Here is an 18,242-nt window from a genome sequence, read left to right as displayed (position 1 = left end):
CCATGACCACTGCTTCAAGCATTCTCTCTTCCTAATTTGCTAATCGTGCTGCATGATTGGTCACTGAAGTCACGTGGCCCGAGATTTTCAAAAATGGGGGCTTACAGTTAGGTTCTTAGTTGTATATTTAGGCACCTAAATAACAAGTGGCCCGAATTTCAAAAGTGCTGAGCACCTAACTGCTCCCAGTGACTTCAGAGGAAGCTGCTGGGTGCTCAGCACTTCTGAAACCCAGCCCACTTATTTAAGCATCTAAATACGGACTGAAAAGCCTGACTTTTGGCCTCCATTTTAGACAACTTTGGTCACCATGTTGTTTCTGTTCCCTGATTCCTTGTCTCTCAAAACTGCACAAAGGGCTTTCAAAGATGGCTGCGCAAACACTTCAGAGGGAAAACTGATGCAAATATTCGCAGCTTCCTAGTGTCTGCAAACAGTATTTCGTTTGTGTGTGTGTTTGTTCAAAGCAAATAAAAGGGATCTTGCAAGCACCCCTGAAGAAGCCAATTTGTGCTATTTATTCCAAGTTATAGTTCAGGAACAAGTGACTTTGACACCAGCTCTAAATTACATGCAGACAACCCCCAACCCCAGAGATGTAAATGCTCCCTGTATGCAGTCACCCATTCTCCCTCTACTCCCCATACACAAACACATCTACCAAACACTCCCTCCCCTCCATATGCACACCCCTTCCCTCCATATGCCACCCTCTCCACACACACGCGTGCTCTCCCCACTGTGCACTCCCCTCTCTGCACCACCACCCTCCTGTTACCATCCAACATATATGTAGTAGGACATGCTAGCCTGCCCCATGCACTCTATCTGTCGTGTATTGTACTGTCCCCAGAGGCTGGAGCTGAAAGGCGGACGGTTAGACCACAGCTCAAGCAGCAGCACCTCTTTTTAGAACTGAGACTAAATGTACTTTAAAGAGGAAGCAGCAGCAGCAAGAAACCTATTTGTTATTTGATTACTAAGAAAAACATGGTGAGATTTTTTTAAAGTCTGTTCCCAGCGGCTGTGAAATGAAATGATTGTTAGGCCTGGGGTCCTAGCAGGCTAATTTGATTTCTCCTAGGCTGACACCAGCTTTGGATGGTTTAGACACAATAAATCCTGCATCTTGGCAGGGGGATATACTAGATGACCCTTGTGGTCCCTTTTAGCCCTATGATTCTATGGTATGATGGCTCTCTCTGTGGCAAAATTAAAAAAGTCTCAAACTCTTGAACCTGATCTCTCTCTCTGCATCAACCTCTCCTGACACCACGTATATCAGCTGCACTCAATCAAACAAGACCAGAGGCACTGATCTCTCCAATTCAATCCCTAATCTTCATTCCAGGGGAAGGTCTTTGACTTGAAGTGAAATAGCTGCTAAGGACACTGGAAGATTTCCACCTCCCTCCCCCCCGTTTCTACCATCCTTAGAACCCTGCATCCTCTGTAGGGCCACGTCCCTGTTCAGGTTGAAACAGAGACAGCCTCTGTAAGGACCAGTGCTGGCACGCAAAGCTACCTGAACGTTTACAGTACACCTGCCAGAGTGAACAAGGCATTTACTATCAAACATGCGCTGAGCTGTGAGAATTCAATGGGAGAGAATGCCTGGTGGGCACCATGCTCAGGTAGGGGTTTTTCACCACTCCAAAGAGAACAAGACCCAGGTGGGAGGGTCATTCAGACAGACCAGAGATAACAGCATGGTTCCCCATCTCTGAATGCATCGATCCACTAGACATTCTTTGGATTTTTGTCTCCTTTTGAATTGGGGGTTTTTGGCCTCCCCTCACTAGTGTGGTTTGTTCCACAACAACTGTCACAAATGTGGTTTCTTTCAATCCCCTTCATCACACTCTGCGGCCAGGCCAGGTTAAACCTACCACACTGCATGGTGGGTTGCACCTTCCTGGTAAGTGGGGTGGCTGTGTCTCTGTGCTGGGGAGGAGGTAGGGGTAGTCCCTACACAGGGGGGCCAGGAGCAGTGGAGCCACACGAAAGGTAAGAGCCATACTTACAGAACACAGAGCGCGTACGCCGAGGAGACCGACTCACTGGCCCGCACTAGGAAGCTGCCATCCTTTCCCACTTTGGAGAGCAAGTCCTCAGCCTTGGAGCGAGTGATGTTCCCATGGTACCAGCACTGATCCATTGCCAGAGCTGGAGGAAACATTATTGACAATCCAGCTGTCAGTGTTTAGAAGCTGCCAGAGCCGTTCGTGTGTCTCAGTAACACTCAGCAGCTGCAGCTCACCAGCTTCCTGTTTCAATGGTACAGAGAGGGAAAGGAAACCAAGCCGAGGACGACTTCCTCAGAAATCAAACAGCTCAGAGTGAGCATGACACGTTCCTCCAGCCTCCGCTCCCCCTCAACACCGTAACTCAAGCGGTTAACCACCTGTGTCCCCCCTACTCCGAATCAGAAAGTCCCAGCCTGGGGCACAATTCTGCTTCCCCACTTTAGAGCAACTCCATGGACTTCACTGGAATTTCCTTTGATTTACGGCACTGTACCTGAGAGCTGAGCCGGGCCCTCTCTTTCTCCATCCCTATCTTTCCTCCTCTCTCACTTTCCCTGCCTCTGTCCAGTGGTTAGGGCCCTAGCCTAGGGGTCGGGAGACCAGGGTTCAATTCCCAGCTATGCCACAGATTTCCTGGGTGACCTTGTGCAAATCACTTAGGCCTGGTCTGCACTTGAAAATTAGATCAACCCAGCTATGTTGCTCAGGACAGGGAAAAATTTCACACCCTGAACCCCCTGCAGCTAGGTCAACCTAACCCCCAGTGTAGATGTGGCTACGTCGATGGAAGACTTCCTCTGTCAACCTTGGAGGCCGCTCTGCGCGTGTATGCCAAGGCTCCCAGAAGCAGCAGTATGTCCCCCCTCTGGCTCCTATGTTTAGAGGCAGCCAGGGGGCTCCGCACACTGCCCCCGCCCCAAGCGCCACCCCCGCAGCTCTCATTGGCCGGAAACTGCAGCTAATGGGCGCTGCAGGGGCAGCGCCTATTGATGGGGCAATGCACAGAGCCACCTGACCATACCTCCGCATAGGATCCAGAGAGGGGACTGCTTCCAGGAGCTGCTTGAAGTAAGCGTCACCTACACCCCTGATCCTCTCCCATGCCCCTGATCCCCCTCCTGCCCTCCGAACCCCTTGGTCCTAGCCTGAAGCACCCTCCTGCACCCCCAACCTCTCATCCCCAGCCCCACCCCAGAGCCCTCACCCCCTCCTGCATCCCAACCCCAATTTCGTGAGCATTCATGGCCCACCCTACAATTTCCATACCCAGATGTGGCCCTCGGGCCAAAAAGTTTGCCCACTCCTGATATAGACAGACCTTTAGTCTCTCTGTAACTCAGTTCCCCCTGTGTACTGTGTACAATGGGGATAATAGCACTGGCTGGCCTTACAGGGTGATGGGAGGATAAAGACATTGAAGGCTGTGAAGCAGTTTGAGATCTACTAATGACAAGTGCTGCGTAAGAGCTAGAGATTATTATTTCCCCTCATACCCACCAAGGGCCACCTACGAGAATAAACAGTATTATTAGCATTGGGCTTGCTGTCCCCAGAGCACTCCTTTCTTACCTGCTGTATTGCTGCTTTAATCTTCAATACAATCTGATCTGAAAATCTAGCTGGGTGTCATATGGGACTTGAAGGAACCTTAATGTAAACTATGCCCAGCCTGCCTGGAAACAAGTCAGTCTTAGAGGCAAACTTTGTCCTGGGCTCTGGTGACAACAACCGCACATCTCCCTCTGTGACACAACATTAGTTGCACTCAAAGGTAAGTCAGACTCTGAATGTCCAAGGTGGGATGGGACGGAAACACGTGGGCAGTCTGCAAAGGGAAAGGAAGGCTGGAGCTTTCACTTCCCCTTTCTTTGTCTATACATGGCGTCTTTAGGTTCCTGTCCCGGCCCTGTGCTCACTTTGGCATGCTCAGTACTGGTCTCCAAGGCAGTGAATATGACAACCAAGGGTGTGTCTACAGCAAGCAAACCATTGCAGGACACTGACTGTGTGACATGTTTGGTTGTTTGACCTGTACTTACAGCTAGCTGCATTTGACAGAACGATTCTGGCACATGCACACTTTGGCCCCAACTCAAAGCGGTTGGAGAGCCAGCTTAACTGCCTACTCTGGATTCTGCTTGCATGGGGAGTCCCCATGCAGTGCAGAGCCAGTGTCAGCTCTACCCAACCCCCCTCCCAGGGCTGGGGTAAGTGAGGTGGCCGTGCTACAAGGGACATGGTTGGGGAGTCAGTGAGCTCCAGCGATCCCCAACTGCCAGAACAGACCCTTAGAACAAGGGCAGCAGGATGTAACAGCAACCTGGAGTTGCACTGGACTGGTCATTGTTTTGGTGGGAGGAAAATTAAGGTGGGTTGGCCCAGAATCTGGCCCCATGTTCCTGACAGCTGTGGCTGCACCAGTGCATTCAGAGCTTCCATAGGGTCCAGTACTGCTGTTGAGCTCAGGACTTCTGAGTTATTTCCATACACAAGGCTCTACGTTGTGAGAAGGAGGTAGGAGAATAGCTGAACTGGCGTGGCTGCAATCTTGTGGTTTCCTGTCCATACTGAGGAGTAACTACTGTAGACTGCACTGCTTCAGCGGGTGCAATACGAAAGACCTCGTGCCAGGCACTATCACCAATGTTTGTGAAGCACGTGGATGGGCTGTGTGTGGCCTCAGGTACTGTACAGCAGTTGTGAGCTCAAGGGGTTCAGGTGAGCTGGCACAGCACTTTTCTGCCTGGCATAAAGTGCCTGGGTGTAAAAAGGGGATGTTACAATCAATTGCACAGTCCTACACATAGCAGCATCCTGCTAGCCACAAGCTGGGTCAGCTTCTCAGGACCTGCCATGGCGCACGCTGCTGTAGCTTTCCTGCATTGCAGTGGTGGCTGATGACTTCTTTGATAGGTGAGGCACATACCACAAAGTCTCACAAATTCCAATATATGTCCTCCTCCTGGCACTCCTGGCTGGGGTGTGTCTCTGCTCTGCCCTGCCCTGCCAGGACTGCAGTTTCCCCGCCCCACCTTGCGTCTGCAGGGATCCAGTGTCACCAGCCCTGCGGCTGTGCAGGGAGTCCTCTGCAGCTCCACTGTCATGGCACTGCTCCCTCCCTCACCAGCGAGGAATGTGGGAACATTCAGCAGCAGAGGGTCTCCTGCGCAGTTTGTCCTCCTTGCAGTCCACTGGGCCAGGAGGCCTGCAGCCTTCCCCACACCTTGAATCCTTGTGTCTTGGGTCCCTCAGCTGTGGAGCTCTGTCAGTGCTGGGGCTGGGGGGGAAGGGCCAGCAGCCCTGCTGTTGGAACTGGCCTTAACTGCTGCAATCCTGCCACAGCCTCACCAAGCTCATGGTTGCCACATGCTCTCATAAAGAGATTCCTAGGTCTGGTATGTCGCCATGGCAACAAGGCAGCTTCCTGAGGCACTCTTGCCTATACCAGGATTTGAGCCTCACCCAGAGCCCTACATTTTCTGGCATTGCGTTTCACAATGGGGACGGTGAGAGAGTGAGTAACATGACATTTAAATTAAATCACAAGCTCTGCTTGTGAACTTACGTCCCTTATTTAATATGTACATGCTTAACTTTCCTTAAACATCAGTGTATAGACACAATAAATGCAGCTTTGGGGAGTTCGCTGCTGAAGTTGCTGGTTGGGCGTGTCTCACTCGCCTAGGCTGACAAGCCACCACTGCTATACGGTAGCTGCAGCAGGAAGCAACACAGCTCCAAATGTCAAGGCAATGGTAAACCACTGCTCAGCATAGCCAGGAGGAGATTTCCATACGGTAACTATTCAAGCAGCCCCAGAGCAAGGTTAACCTTGCTGCTGTCTTATATTACAGGTTCTGCTGATTTACTGGAAGTTCGTGCCAGGTAATAAGAGGTTTTAAATTCTCAGCACTGTGGTGCACCCCTGAAAAGGCACGAGCCCAGCTGATTCGGTCACAAGACTACTTAGTCTCTTTGCAAACCAGCACACCAGGTCACACCACCACTAAGTTTGGGGGTCCTCTCAAATGTGGGGCTTGGGGCAAACTCCCCCTTCCTCCCCACCGGTGGCCCTGCCTCTCAACTGGCACCCCTGCCAATGGCATGTACCATGTATATGGCTGAAGGCACAACTGTGCCCAGCTGTGCAGAACACCCCAGCTCAGACATGCAGAGAAGCTGGGGTGTGCCACATGTGTTTGAGGTGGACCTCACAAAAAGATGGCAGGTGGCATCCCGGAGGGATACCATGCAGATTCCACTGCCCCAAAATAGTGCTCAGTCCAGTTCCTATGTCATTAAAAGATGAATCTCACTGTACTACCATAAACTGCAGCACGGTCTCTAGTGGCATGTGAGGGACATTGTTTCAAAAGAGGATGGGGCCTAGTTCTCATGCTGCTGATGGGTGAGTCCTATCACAGTGGGAAAAGACTACAGTGGGATTGCCATGTGGATAGTGTGTGTGGACCCCCTGGAGTCGGATGCCTGGTTCCCAAAGGATGGAGTGTGAATCATACTGCCCTACCCAGAGACAGCAGTCTGTTCTCTAGCCTCACTTACCGTAACACCTGGAGCAGCGAATTTTCCCTGTTTGTGTTGGAGAAGGGCTGTTCAGGAGATCTGATTAGCTCTTCCATGGGAAGAGGAGATTTTGGAAGTTGTCTTGCTGAGAACTGGCATATATACCATTGGAGGGGAAAGCACAGTGATCTTGTTGCACTCTGCAGTCTCTATGATGGGTAGCACTGTATGGAAGGCAACATTAAAACTGCAGGGCTCACCACCAGGACGGGTACCTGCACTGTTTTCTTCTTCTACTCACAAGATACTGTGATATCACAATCCCAGCAAAGTGGCACACATGTCTGGATTGGTGCCCATTGTAAAACTAGAGAATAAGAATGGGAAATCTGGGCACAAGAATCCAAAGCAGAAGCAGCAGCCTGCAAAGTAACCCTTTGGACAACCACAGCAGCAGCCATATTTCATTACAATTGACTTGAGAGAATGACACCACAGCCAAAGAACTGGGACACACTGCCGTGTTGGACAATCACATTTGAAGTCTTAGGTGCCTATGGACAAAGCCAAAACATTTTTTCCCCAGTGTGGGGATGTTATTCCACCTGGTCTATCAGAGGTGGTAGGATGCACGTATTACATGAACTGGATTTTCAGCCATCGAGTTAAGGCCAAAAAGCATCACCAGATCAGCTAGTCTGCCTGCCTGCATATTAGTGCTGCCCACCCAGCACGCACACACAAAATCCAATGGCCAAACTAGTACAGTGTATGCCAGCAGCTGCGATTGTGAACGCACCGGTGCGCTGGATCAGTGCTATTTGCATTATGGCTCAAAGCACCCAGCAGTCAGTCACCCCATGAGAACACAGAAAGTCATAATGCATGTGAAAGCGGGGGAATGGTCCCACTATTGTGGGGAACTTTCCTGGCTTTTGCACTTTTGCGGTGAAATGGGCTAGCGGAAGGATCTGAGTTTTTGCTCCCACTTCCTTTACCCAGAGGCCTCCCTCCCCTCGAGGACTCCCCTTGCACTTTCCTGTCTGGCAGAGTCCTCATAACCCCAACAAGGCTGGGCCCAGGATTCCTGGGGGGTCGACCCCTAACCCTGCTGTGGCTACCGAGGTCAGGGGCTAGGGTGTTCCCACTCCAGGGTACTTTTTTGGCATTGGAGGCTTTTCTGACCCACTGATTATTACATACGATTTAAAGCAATACAGTTTATTTTAATTAACAATTAGTTTAAAAAGAAATAAGGAAAAACGGGAAAGGTTGAAGGAAACACATTACCCCGCCCTGTGGCAGGGAACATCACAAACAGTGTCTCTGGAACGTCAGGGCAGTGCACAGTCTGTTTTTTGTAGGTCCCAGGCCTCCTTCTCAGGCCCTGGCTGTGCTGCAGGGACGCTGTGGGTTGGACACTTGTTCTGGCGGTGGCCACACGCTCTCAGGCTCTAGGTGGCAGGACCCTTCTTTCCAGTGTCGCCCCCGCCCTCTTAGGGTTATGATCCCCCTCCAAGTCTGGCCTGCAGGGCCTCTTGCTGAGGCGTCTTCCTATGCTGGGCCCACTGCCCAGGGTCCCCCTCGGTTTCCCCAGCTGCTCACAGCACCCAGCTCTGGACTGCTTCACTCTGCCTCAGCACTGCTGCTGCTGCTCTGCCTCCAGCTCCCTGGGCTGCTTGTCTGGCCCCTCTGGCTCTGGTTGCTACAGCTCTGCCCCCAGGACAGGTCTGCTCTCTCTGGGCTGTGCTCTGGCTTTGGGGCTGCAGCTCTGCTCCCAGGAGCTTAGCTTGGGCCCCTGCTCTCTCCTTAGCTCAGCACCACTCTGTTTGACCCAGGCCATTCCAGTTCACACGGAGGATGACGGGACCCCCTGGCCTCCTGACTCTTTGATTAGCCTGACTGTCCTGTCAATCAGGATGACCTGGAGCTTTGGCCTCTCCCCATTGCCTCTGGGGACTGTCAGTTTTAGGGTCCTCATTTCCCATCGACCCTTCCCCTTTGGGTACTGAGAGCTAGCCAACCAAAACACCCCCACTGAATGTTAGCAAGGGGATAACAGTCCCCTTACACATGGTTTGTCAACAAGGTCCTCTCAACTGCTCTCAATGGCTACTGCCGAGCCTGGAAAGATGAGAAGAGCCCAGAGAGGCTTCCACCTATCACAGAACAGAAAGCATTTCCTAATGTTATTGACAAGAGAGGTTAAACCAAAGGGCAGATTCCAAACCAGAGCACTTTGCTAAAAATAGCCAGAAGCTGGTCAGGCAATAGTACTATGCTATTGGCCACAAGGGGGCACTTTGGCCTCTGGCCTAGATCTGAAAACAAACCTGCCAAGTGACATTCTTTTATCAAGTTTCAGAGTAACAGCCGTGTTAGTCTGTATCCGCAAAAAGAAGAACAGGAGTACTTGTGGCACCTTAGAGACTAACAAATTTATTAGAGCATAAGCTTTCGTGGACTACAGCCCACTTCTTCGGATGCATCCGAAGAAGTGGGCTGTAGTCCACGAAAGCTTATGCTCTAATAAATTTGTTAGTCTCTAAGGTGCCACAAGTACTCCTGTTATTCTTTTATCAGCCAGCGAATTGTTTCTCACTTTGTAGCTACTCCAGCCCAGCCTGTTAGTTAGTCTGCAGCTTGGGGAGGGGAACGGAGTGGGAAATTACAGATTTCTTTGAGCTGGCCATGAGATTCCATAGTTCCTATCATACTTTGTTCCCCAGTCTGTGGGCTGGACCTGCCTACCGCACATGTCTTCAGGCAGAACTAGTGGAGAATAAGGGAAATTAAGTGAGATCTGGAAGTAGTTTTTTAAAACTAAAAAGAAGAACAGGAGTACTTGTGGCACCTTAGAGACTAACAAATTTATTAGAGCATAAGCTTTCGTGGACTACAGCCCACTTCTTCGGATGCAGAGTACTCCTGTTCTTCTTTTTGCGGATACAGACTAACACGGCTGCTGCTCTGAAACCTTTTTTAAAACTGTCACCCAGATCTCTCACACAAGAATGCTTTCGCGGGCCTCCAGCTGCTGCAGGCTCACCATCCCCCTTCCAAAAGCCAGGAACACAATAAGAAGCAAGCAAGAGGGGTACTCAAGCATGCAAAAACTCCAACAGGTAATGGTAGTGTCAATCTGACACAGTCCTACATGGGCCACTGCTCTAACTGGCATGGAAAGGCCCTGCTAGAGCCCCAAAAGCAAATATTTTACCTCACTAATAAAGCAAATAAATATGTTTCCCTTGGAGCCATTGCGTGGGCACGCGCACACACCCGGTCTGTTATACTGCAAATACCTTGGACTGCATCTTTCTGCAGAAACAGAATACTGTCCAGAGAAATGGGTAAAACTTCCATATCTCTCCATACTTCCACCCCAGCCTACATCTCTGCCCTCCCTTCCTTGGTGTTTGCTGTTGATTCATTTCTGGTCACTCCCTTTGCCTACTAACAACTTTGTACCTCCCTTCACACCACCCCACATATCTAAAAGAACCTCTTACTCCCTTGGGAGTTAGAGTACATGACCCTTGTGGGTCCCTTGTAACCCTATGACTCACCATAGGCCAGGCTGCTTCCTTCAAAAAAAACAAAAAAAAAAACCCTGAAGATCCATCTACTTCATAAATCTTTCTGGCAAGAATATGCTCATGCCTGTGTTTGCTTGTATTACACTGTGTTCTTGTGAGCCAATTGGGGCAAGGACCCATTATCGGTTTGACACACTGCACCTCTTTTACAGGGCCACATACACAGACAGTGCTTTATAATAATGATAATCATGCTTTCTAGCCACCTGGGTTTGCCAGATTATAAAAGCAATCTCCAGCCTGTTTTATTTAGAATTCTCAGGAAACACAACTCTGATGGTTCACGGCCCACTCCTTGGTTTAATAGGACATTCATGAACCTCCCCTCCCAACACAGTAAACTTGAAGTTACCATTAGTGGCCATACTTATTGGGCCTAACCCTGCAGTTCTGGTGCAGGCCAAATTCCTTCCTCCCTGCCTTAAGACTTGGTCTTCTGCCTGCAAGTGATCTACTGGAGCTAGCCCCATGTTTGAAAGGGAACAGGCTGGACCACGTAAGATTGCAAGAGAGGGAGTGACTGAGGATTTCTTGGTGGTGAGAAATCCAGCTTCATGGGGCAGTGCAAGAGAAATAGCCACCTAGGAGAGGAGGCTGAGATTGGAGGAACATGAGCAACCAGGTGGTAGATATTAGCTAGACTGGAGTGAGTCCATGGAGGGTCTTGAATTCCAGGAGAGCAATCCTGAATTGGATCCAGGAGTGTTGTAAGCAAGAGACGAGAAGTAATACTTCTGCTCTACTCTGCGCTGATTAGGTCTCAACTGGAGTCTTGTGTCCAGTTCAGGGCACCACATTTCAGGAAAGATGTGGACAAACTGGAGAAAGTCCAGAGAAGAGCAAAAAGAATTATTAAAGGTTTAGAAAACATGACCTATCAGGGAAGATTTAAAAAATTGTTTTTGTTTAGTCTGGAGGAGAGAAGACTGAGGGGAGACATGATAACAGTTTTCAAGTATATAAAAAGTTGTTACAAGGAGGAGGGAGAAAAAATGTTTTAACGTCTGAGAATAGGACAAGAAGCAATGGGCTTAAATTGCAGCAAGGGTAGTTTAGGTTGGACATTAGGAAAAACTTCCTAACTGTCAGTGTGGTTAAGCAGTGGAATAAATTGCCTAGGGGGCTTGTGGAATCTCCATCGTTGGAGATTTTTAAGAGCAATTTATACAAACCTGTCAGGGATGGTCTAGATAATACTTAGTCCTGCCACAAGCACAGGGGACTGGACTAGATGACCTCTCGCGATCCCTTCCAGTCCTATGATTCTATGATCCAGAAATGGGTAGGAAGCCAGGGAAGAGGACAGAGGATGGCATAGCATGATATGAGAAAGAGAGCAATCTGGCCACAGCATCCTGTCTCAGAAACTGAGAGAGCAGGAAGGTGCAGTTTTCAGAACACAAAGTGCTGATGGCCCAGAGAAGGATTTCAGCAGAGACAGGGGCATGGGAGAGATAAGGGGCAAAGGTAGGGATGACATTATTGCAAAGCACAGGGGATACCAATGGATGTCCACTTCAGAGGAGCATCCCAGGCAGTCTATTAAATATTGACAGGTTTCAGAGTAGCAGCTGTGTTAGTCTGTATCCGCAAAAAGAAGAACAGGAGTACTTGTGGCACCTTAGAGACTAATAAATTTGTTAGTCTCTAAGGTGCCACAAGTACTCCTGTTCTTCTATTAAATATTGTTGGGTAGGTAATGGCCACCATGTCTGCCCACACACTGGCTGCACTGGTGAGTCTGAATGGCTCTATATGAAAATCACATTCACTCTTGCTTTTCGGTGCCGAAAAAGGTAGCCAGGCAGGAAGGGGTGGAAGAGGAACCAGCAAAAGAAAAGCAGACCATTTCATATGCCTTCTCAGACAGGACAAAGGCAGGGGATAAAAGCCATTTGCTGACAGGTAAGACATGGCAGTGAAGTGTCAGGTAAGGTGGTTCTCAGACGGACACTGAATGGGCCTGTCCCATGCAGCTTAGCACTCGGATGGAAAGGCTTGTTTCAAAGTGAACATAAGGAAGATGATCTCTTCGTATTGCGAGCCGGTGCCAAACTCAAACAGGCAGCAGAACAGGGGGAGCCATCAGGGCCTCGCCCCACGTGCTGCAGATCCGAATAAGCACACAAGCTCTTGAAGATAAGAGTGGGTCCTATCCAGCATGCTGGATCTAAGGGATACTTGTTGAGGTACACTCCTAAATTTCTCCGCCCAGCTGGGTCTGTGGGGTGAGAGTAGAGCACCCAGGTGTCCTGACACCCTAACTTCATGTTAGCAGGACTTGGGAAGCCAGTAACACTCCCGTGGCAGCCATAGGGAGGTTCTACCAGCTTCTCAATCCGCTGACCACCGTCAAACTCCATCCCATGGTTGTAGCTCACAGCCTGGACTCTGGCTCCCTGGCTGCTTCTAGCATTGCAGTACAGCACCCTCTCTCCTCGGCTGTACACTTCAGCTGCCTGGCACTCCACAGCATGCTCCTTTGCCACAAAGTTCCCCATTGCCCAGGTCTTCCCGTGGTCAGAACTAACAAAGCAGAAGGCGTGTGGGGAGGGTTTTTTCCCAGGGTCAAGTATCCAATAGGCATAGGCAGGAATCACGAGACTCCAAGCCTCATTGAGCAACTGTAAACCATGGCCTGGTCCCACCGCAAAGGTGGCCCAGTCCTTGTGTGCTGTGCCAATGACAGTCTCAGTGAAATCCTTCACAGGGCTCCAGGAGCATCCATTATCAGTGCTAGTGACCTGGCACAGATGGACCAAGTTGGTCTTTGTCTTGATCTGGTGGTTTTCAGAGACCTTTCCCGGGACAGCTATAAAGAACAGAATGAGGTTCCCAGTGACTTCATCGTACACAGGACATGGGTTCATGGAGCGGTGGCCCTCCAGCTGAGCATTGACAATGGTCTCCATTTTGTTCCACTGACACATGGGAGTGCAAAGGGGAACAAGGGGAAAAAATAAATCAGTGTTACAGAGGAAGGATCCTTGTATAAAACATACAGGCTAGAAACAAGAGGCAGAAGAAGCAAATCTAGTGGTTAGAGCAGGGAACTGGAAGTCAATGGTTTATGCCCCAGCGCTGCCACTGACTTGCTGTGTTATTCAAAAAACTAAATAACGAGACTGATTTTCACAGGTGCCAAGCACCCAGAGATCGCACTGAAGACACTGAGATGTCTGAATATGGAGTCAGGTACCTAGCTTTTGTCATCCACGTTTGAAAACTTTGGCTTAGCGACTTGCCTGAAGAGACATAGCAAGTCAGAAGCAGAGCTGGGGTACAGATCCCACAAGTCCCGATTCCCTCAGTCTTTTGTTTATATTTAATAGCACACAGAATCACACAGGCCATAGAATCACAGAGCTAAAAGGGACCGCAAGGGTCATCTAGTCTTTGGACTAGTTGCATTGCAACTAGAAGATGATTCCCAAGTACAGCTGTTGATTGATCATATTTAGCCTTTGTCTTTACCTGCAATATTTAACTAATATTTTCCTTTGTGGGGTTTGTATATTTTTATTTTAATAAACCTTAGCATGCAGACAGAAATCACCAAGTCTCTTTCTGATCAGCTGAACCCTATCTAACTGATTTATTGTGGGGTTACATGAGCCATTATTATTAAATATTTATATAGCTGTAGTGCTCTGAGACCCCAATTGTGATAGGCAGAGACAGGGTCTTGTCCTGAAGAGTTTACAATCTAAGACAGTGATTTCAACCTGTGGTCCATGAACCCCTGGGGGTCCGCAGACTATGGGTAAGATTTCCAAAAGGGCTGCACCTCCATTTGAAATTTTTTAGGGGTCCACAAATGAAGAAAGGTTGAAGACCACTGATCTAAGACAACAAGCCACATCTGAAGGACCAGAGGAGAGGGGTATAATCCCGCAGATACTGTATTTTAATATATTTGCAGTTGTTAGAAGTTATTACAAATGGATCGAGCATCAACTGCCCCCAGCTGTCTGCCAGCCTAGCCATCATTAACCAATGAATTATTAAGTTAGCCAATTCACTTTGATGGGCTACACACATGAAACAGTTACCATATACATGTCCCATACACATTTTTGTGGGGTGTAGCAATTTTTGACTATTTGTAAGCTAGAAATTTGTTTCACCAGAATGAAAAGTTATTATTTACCTCCTGTTTTCACCGTCTCCCACCAGGCTTACCCCCAAGCCCGACTCTCTCTCTCTCGGGTCTCTGGATCCATGCCAGCAGCCCATCTGTTCCTGTCTCTCTCTGGCTGGCTCCCTGAACCACAGTGGGGATGCCAAGGTGCCCCAGCAAGCCTACTGCACACTCGTCTCTCTGGTTCCCTGTCCCGGCTTTGCACCCAGTGTACTGCCCCCTGAGTAAGTGAACCAAAGCCAAAGCAGCTTTAATGAAACGTGCATTACCTGAACATGGTGGGTAGTCCCATCATATGTGCCTCTGCGCATTGCTATCAGCTTGGGATGTTCATCCACCTCATCCTCCCGCTCCTCGGCAAATGCCAGGATGGTGCAGGACTGCGGCACGTAGAGCAGGGCTGGGATTCGATAACTCCAGAATCCCTTTCGGAACAATGTCTCTTCTTGTAGGACAGGAAGCAAAGCCATCGGGCTGTGGGAATGGGGAGAAACGTGTCATGGTTTGATCTACCTATCACACAGCATGAGAGACAGACATTGGCTGCTTGCTGATCCGGCCCTCCCCCCGGCAGACAGAGGATCCATGAAATGCACTTTCTGCAACTCTATTTGGCTTTTTCTTTTTCCCCTGGCTCTCTGTACAAACCACTTCATATAATCCTAGCCGTGCCACTGACAGTACAGGGCCTGGCTGATTTTACTGGAATGGAATAAAATAAGCACATTAAATAAATTAATTAAAATGTGCCCAGAAAATAAAAACAAATCCTTTTAGTTAATGAAATTCAAAGGCTGCCTTTGTTCACATTAGAGGACTGGTGGGAGTGAAACATTACAATATTTTCCCCAAAGAGTTATTGTGGTTTTTCACTAGGTTTCCAAAAGCCAACATAGAAACAGGGTCAGTTCTTTTCCAGATGGCATCTCGATACGTCCCAGAAGCCAAAGACAGCCCCTCCCCAAACATAAGCTCTTTGAACCCTACAAAGCTGACCATGACCCAGACTGTCCCTGGCACCAGTCTTGTATCACGTGAGGCTGGAGGGGCTGAGAGTACTATATGAGAAGCGGGGACTTAGTGTTGTTCAACAGCAGACTGAAGAGCAGTACTGCTGGGTTCCAAAGGACGTCCCATTCAGTGCTTGTCAGCAAGAGGGTCAGCGAGCTGCATCCCAGGTCTTAGGAGTGCAAGGTGCGGGAGCTGCTGCTGCTGCTGGAGATCTAGAGGGTGGAGAATCACTTGGGAGCAGGATCTCCATGTTTCTAATAAGGATGTAGAAGACCAAGGATGTGGAAAGCCAATCAGCCCTCTCCGGAACATATGAGTCAAGATTCAAGGACCAGTTCAGGCTCCTGGGAGACTTTACTGAATTTAATTTGAAAACAAAAACCCTGAGTGATAGGTCTGTGGAGTCACTGTTGTGGAACAATGGGTCATTTGGTTTTCTGGCCATGGTAGGGGCACAGCCAGGAAAAGCAAAGGACCCTCGCCTAATGCAAGCAACAAGTGAATGATCGGAATAGTAAATAATGGGTTTGCTGCCATGACTCTGCACTTGGCAGTGCCATGATGGGGCAGGGGAGCAGAGGTGTTGTATCACTTATTTGATAGGAGGGCTGACGAGAGAAGAGAACACAAAGGGATGCAGGGGAAGACTGTTGTGCATCACAAGCTCAAAATTCAGCCTCTGTAGGGTCTGTGGGCCGGTATTGTGTGTCTCTGCTCCATGTAACCTTGCAACAAAATGAACGTTCCAGATTCTTCTCCCCCTTGCGCTGCCTTGGTGCAAATCCACTGACTTCAGTGGAGTTAATTCTGCATAAAGGAGAGCCAGGCCCATGGGCTCTGAAGCAGTGTGTGGGTGGAGTGGCAGGAAGCAGGAGACATTACACCGAGGAAGGGATTCAAAGTGCCTCCTATTTGAGTGGGTTCTTGCAACACTTTCAATGAGGGAGCGCCATATTCACTTATACACACATCTTTGGAAGTGCTACTGGCGCTACTAGTCACATGCAGGACCCATACCCCTTCTGAGGAGATCTTGCTCTTCTAGTAGTACGTGTAGGTACAATGGAGTTCTCTGATAAGGCTGCAGAACCAGAGAGAGAACTTTGTCCATCTGGAGAGTAATCTGGAGCAGTCTGAGTTTTTCTGCTTTACAAGAGAAAAGAAGATGCATTTAGCAGCTTGTCTAACTGTGCAGCTTTTGCTGACAGTCGTTACAGTGGCGAGACTATCAATCACTCACCAGGCGTATTTACTCAGTAAGCTTTATCCCCCACTTTGCACTACAGAGGCCCATTTTATCATGACTTGAAGGGGCAGTGCTGATCATGAGCCATTGCACTACAGGAGATATAAGCAAAGAATGTGTGTGTAGTTTCACACCCTGAAACCACTGAGAATTTTGAACTAGCATTGCTAAGCAGAAATTGTTTGGCCTATATTGTATTAATCTAAGACCAACCGTGCCTTTTGCAGAGCTACCTTACAAGCCACAGAATCACCGTCAATCCAGACCAATGACTAAGAGAGAAGTCTACTCCAGAGAGGCAAATCCTGTCCCACACGGCTGTTACAACTCCACTGCACAGAAGGGCTGGAATTTGGGGATCCCACACAGCCACGTACCTCTTCCGCACAGCAGAGCTCTGCTCTTTCTCTTTTGGCCACTAGAGGTAGCTGTCAGAGCTGAGGATCTGTAGGGTGGGGCAAAAGAAAGAGAAAGAGGACATGAGCGAAAGTGAGGCACAGCCTAACTAAGAAGGGGGAGAGGGATCAAAGAGGCAGTGTGTGAAAGTGTCACTCAAGGTGCTACACAGAAGTTTGAGGAGTGCCTGAAGTACACTGAGATCCAGGACAAAGCAATTGTATCCAGCACATCCAGAGAGCAAAATGGATTAACACAGAGACCCGACCAATGCTGCATTCAAGCTTCAGAATGAGCCCAATTCGTACGTCAGAACGGGGCCCTTGTTGCCTCCTTCCCTCTGCCCCCTTCGACAGTCCCTGTGGCCTGCTTATAGGGTAGAGCCAGCCCATTTGACAGCGGGGGAATGGTGGTGGGCTGTAACACAGCTCTCTTGGAGAACAATTTAAAATAACAATGCAAACACTGCACCACTGGCCTCAGCTTCTGTAAAAGCTTGTTCCTACTAAATGTAAATCTGGGCCTAAGTTAAAATGCCAGCTTGCTTTAACTGGGAGGCAACATGCAGAGGGAGTTGTGCCCTCTCTGTCCTCATTAGAGGGCTCTGCTGCTCTGCCCTGGAAAAACTCTGTTCCCGAAGGGATTTGAGATACAGCCCCAGAAAGCAAGTATGTTTGTTATTCAGTATTGAAAAAACCCAACAATGTATAGGAGCCAGAGTCTGTTGCAGATGAGTACAGAACTCTAATTCAGAGTCTTTTCCTTCGGGAGCTGTACCTAGTGTCCATTCAAGATGAAGCACAGGTAGGGCCACCATATGTCCGGATTTCCCCGGACATGTCCAGCTTTTCGGTCTATAAATAGCCGTCCGGGGGGGATTTTTAAAAATCTAAAAATGTCCGGGATTTCCCCCCGGTCGGCTATTTATAGATAGAAAAGCGGCGGCCAAGCACCGCTGGGCACCCAAAGCCCCTTCCCGGCTCCCCCCATCCCCTGCAGCCTTACCACGCTGTCCAGCCCGCAGCTGTCTTCCCCCTCCTCCCCTCCCCTGAACGCTCCGCCCCCTGCTCCTCCCCCTCCCCTGCTTCCCGCGAATCAGATCTTCGCAGGAAGTCTGAAAAGAAGCAGGGGCAAGCGGGAGGCAGCAGCAGGTAAGCTGGGGCGGGGGGAGGGGGCGCGAGGAGGAGAGCTCCGGGGAGGCGCGGCCTTGGCCGAGCGGCTCCCTCCGGCCCGGGCTGAGCGGCGCCCGGCTGCCCTAGCAGCTCCGGCCCAGCACTCCCAGCCCGGACCCGGCCCGG

General features: G+C 49.5%; 2 protein-coding genes across 5 annotated transcripts in view; both read right to left on the bottom strand.

Moving 5' to 3' along the window:
- The window catches only part of INPP5D (inositol polyphosphate-5-phosphatase D), an 80,254-nt gene extending 78,024 nt beyond the window's left edge, over positions 1 to 2,230 (bottom strand). For all 4 annotated transcript variants that reach the window (XM_054040781.1, XM_054040782.1, XM_054040783.1 and 1 more), the window contains exon 1: positions 2,025 to 2,230. In XM_054040781.1, the coding sequence (XP_053896756.1) occupies positions 2,025 to 2,179 (155 nt within the window). In that variant the 5' untranslated portion in view covers positions 2,180 to 2,230. The remainder of the gene's footprint in view (positions 1 to 2,024) is intronic.
- Positions 2,231 to 12,153: 9,923 nt separating this feature from the next.
- Positions 12,154 to 14,871, bottom strand: NEU2 (neuraminidase 2). The gene is made up of 2 exons (XM_054040334.1): positions 14,561 to 14,871; positions 12,154 to 13,071 (listed from the first exon to the last, which is right to left on the bottom strand). The coding sequence occupies exons 1-2, from the start codon at positions 14,759 to 14,761 to the stop codon at positions 12,154 to 12,156; spliced, it is 1,119 nt and encodes a 372-aa protein (XP_053896309.1). The 5' UTR covers positions 14,762 to 14,871.
- Positions 14,872 to 18,242: the final 3,371 nt, after the last annotated feature.

The sequence above is a fragment of the Malaclemys terrapin genome, chromosome 9 (assembly GCF_027887155.1).
Source record: "Malaclemys terrapin pileata isolate rMalTer1 chromosome 9, rMalTer1.hap1, whole genome shotgun sequence".
NCBI classification, from domain to species: Eukaryota; Metazoa; Chordata; order Testudines; family Emydidae; genus Malaclemys; species Malaclemys terrapin.
Note: the sequence above shows the minus strand (reverse complement) of the source record. Positions and strands in the feature narration are given on the sequence as shown.

Coding starts and splice junctions, on each gene's coding strand:
- NEU2 (XM_054040334.1), bottom strand. CDS start 14,761: ATGGCTTTGCTTCCTGTCCTACAAGAAGAGACATTGTTCCGAAAGGGA. Junction 13,072..14,560: donor GGACTACCCACCATGTTCAG/GTAATGCACGTT, acceptor CCCATGTGTCAG/TGGAACAAAATGGAGACCAT.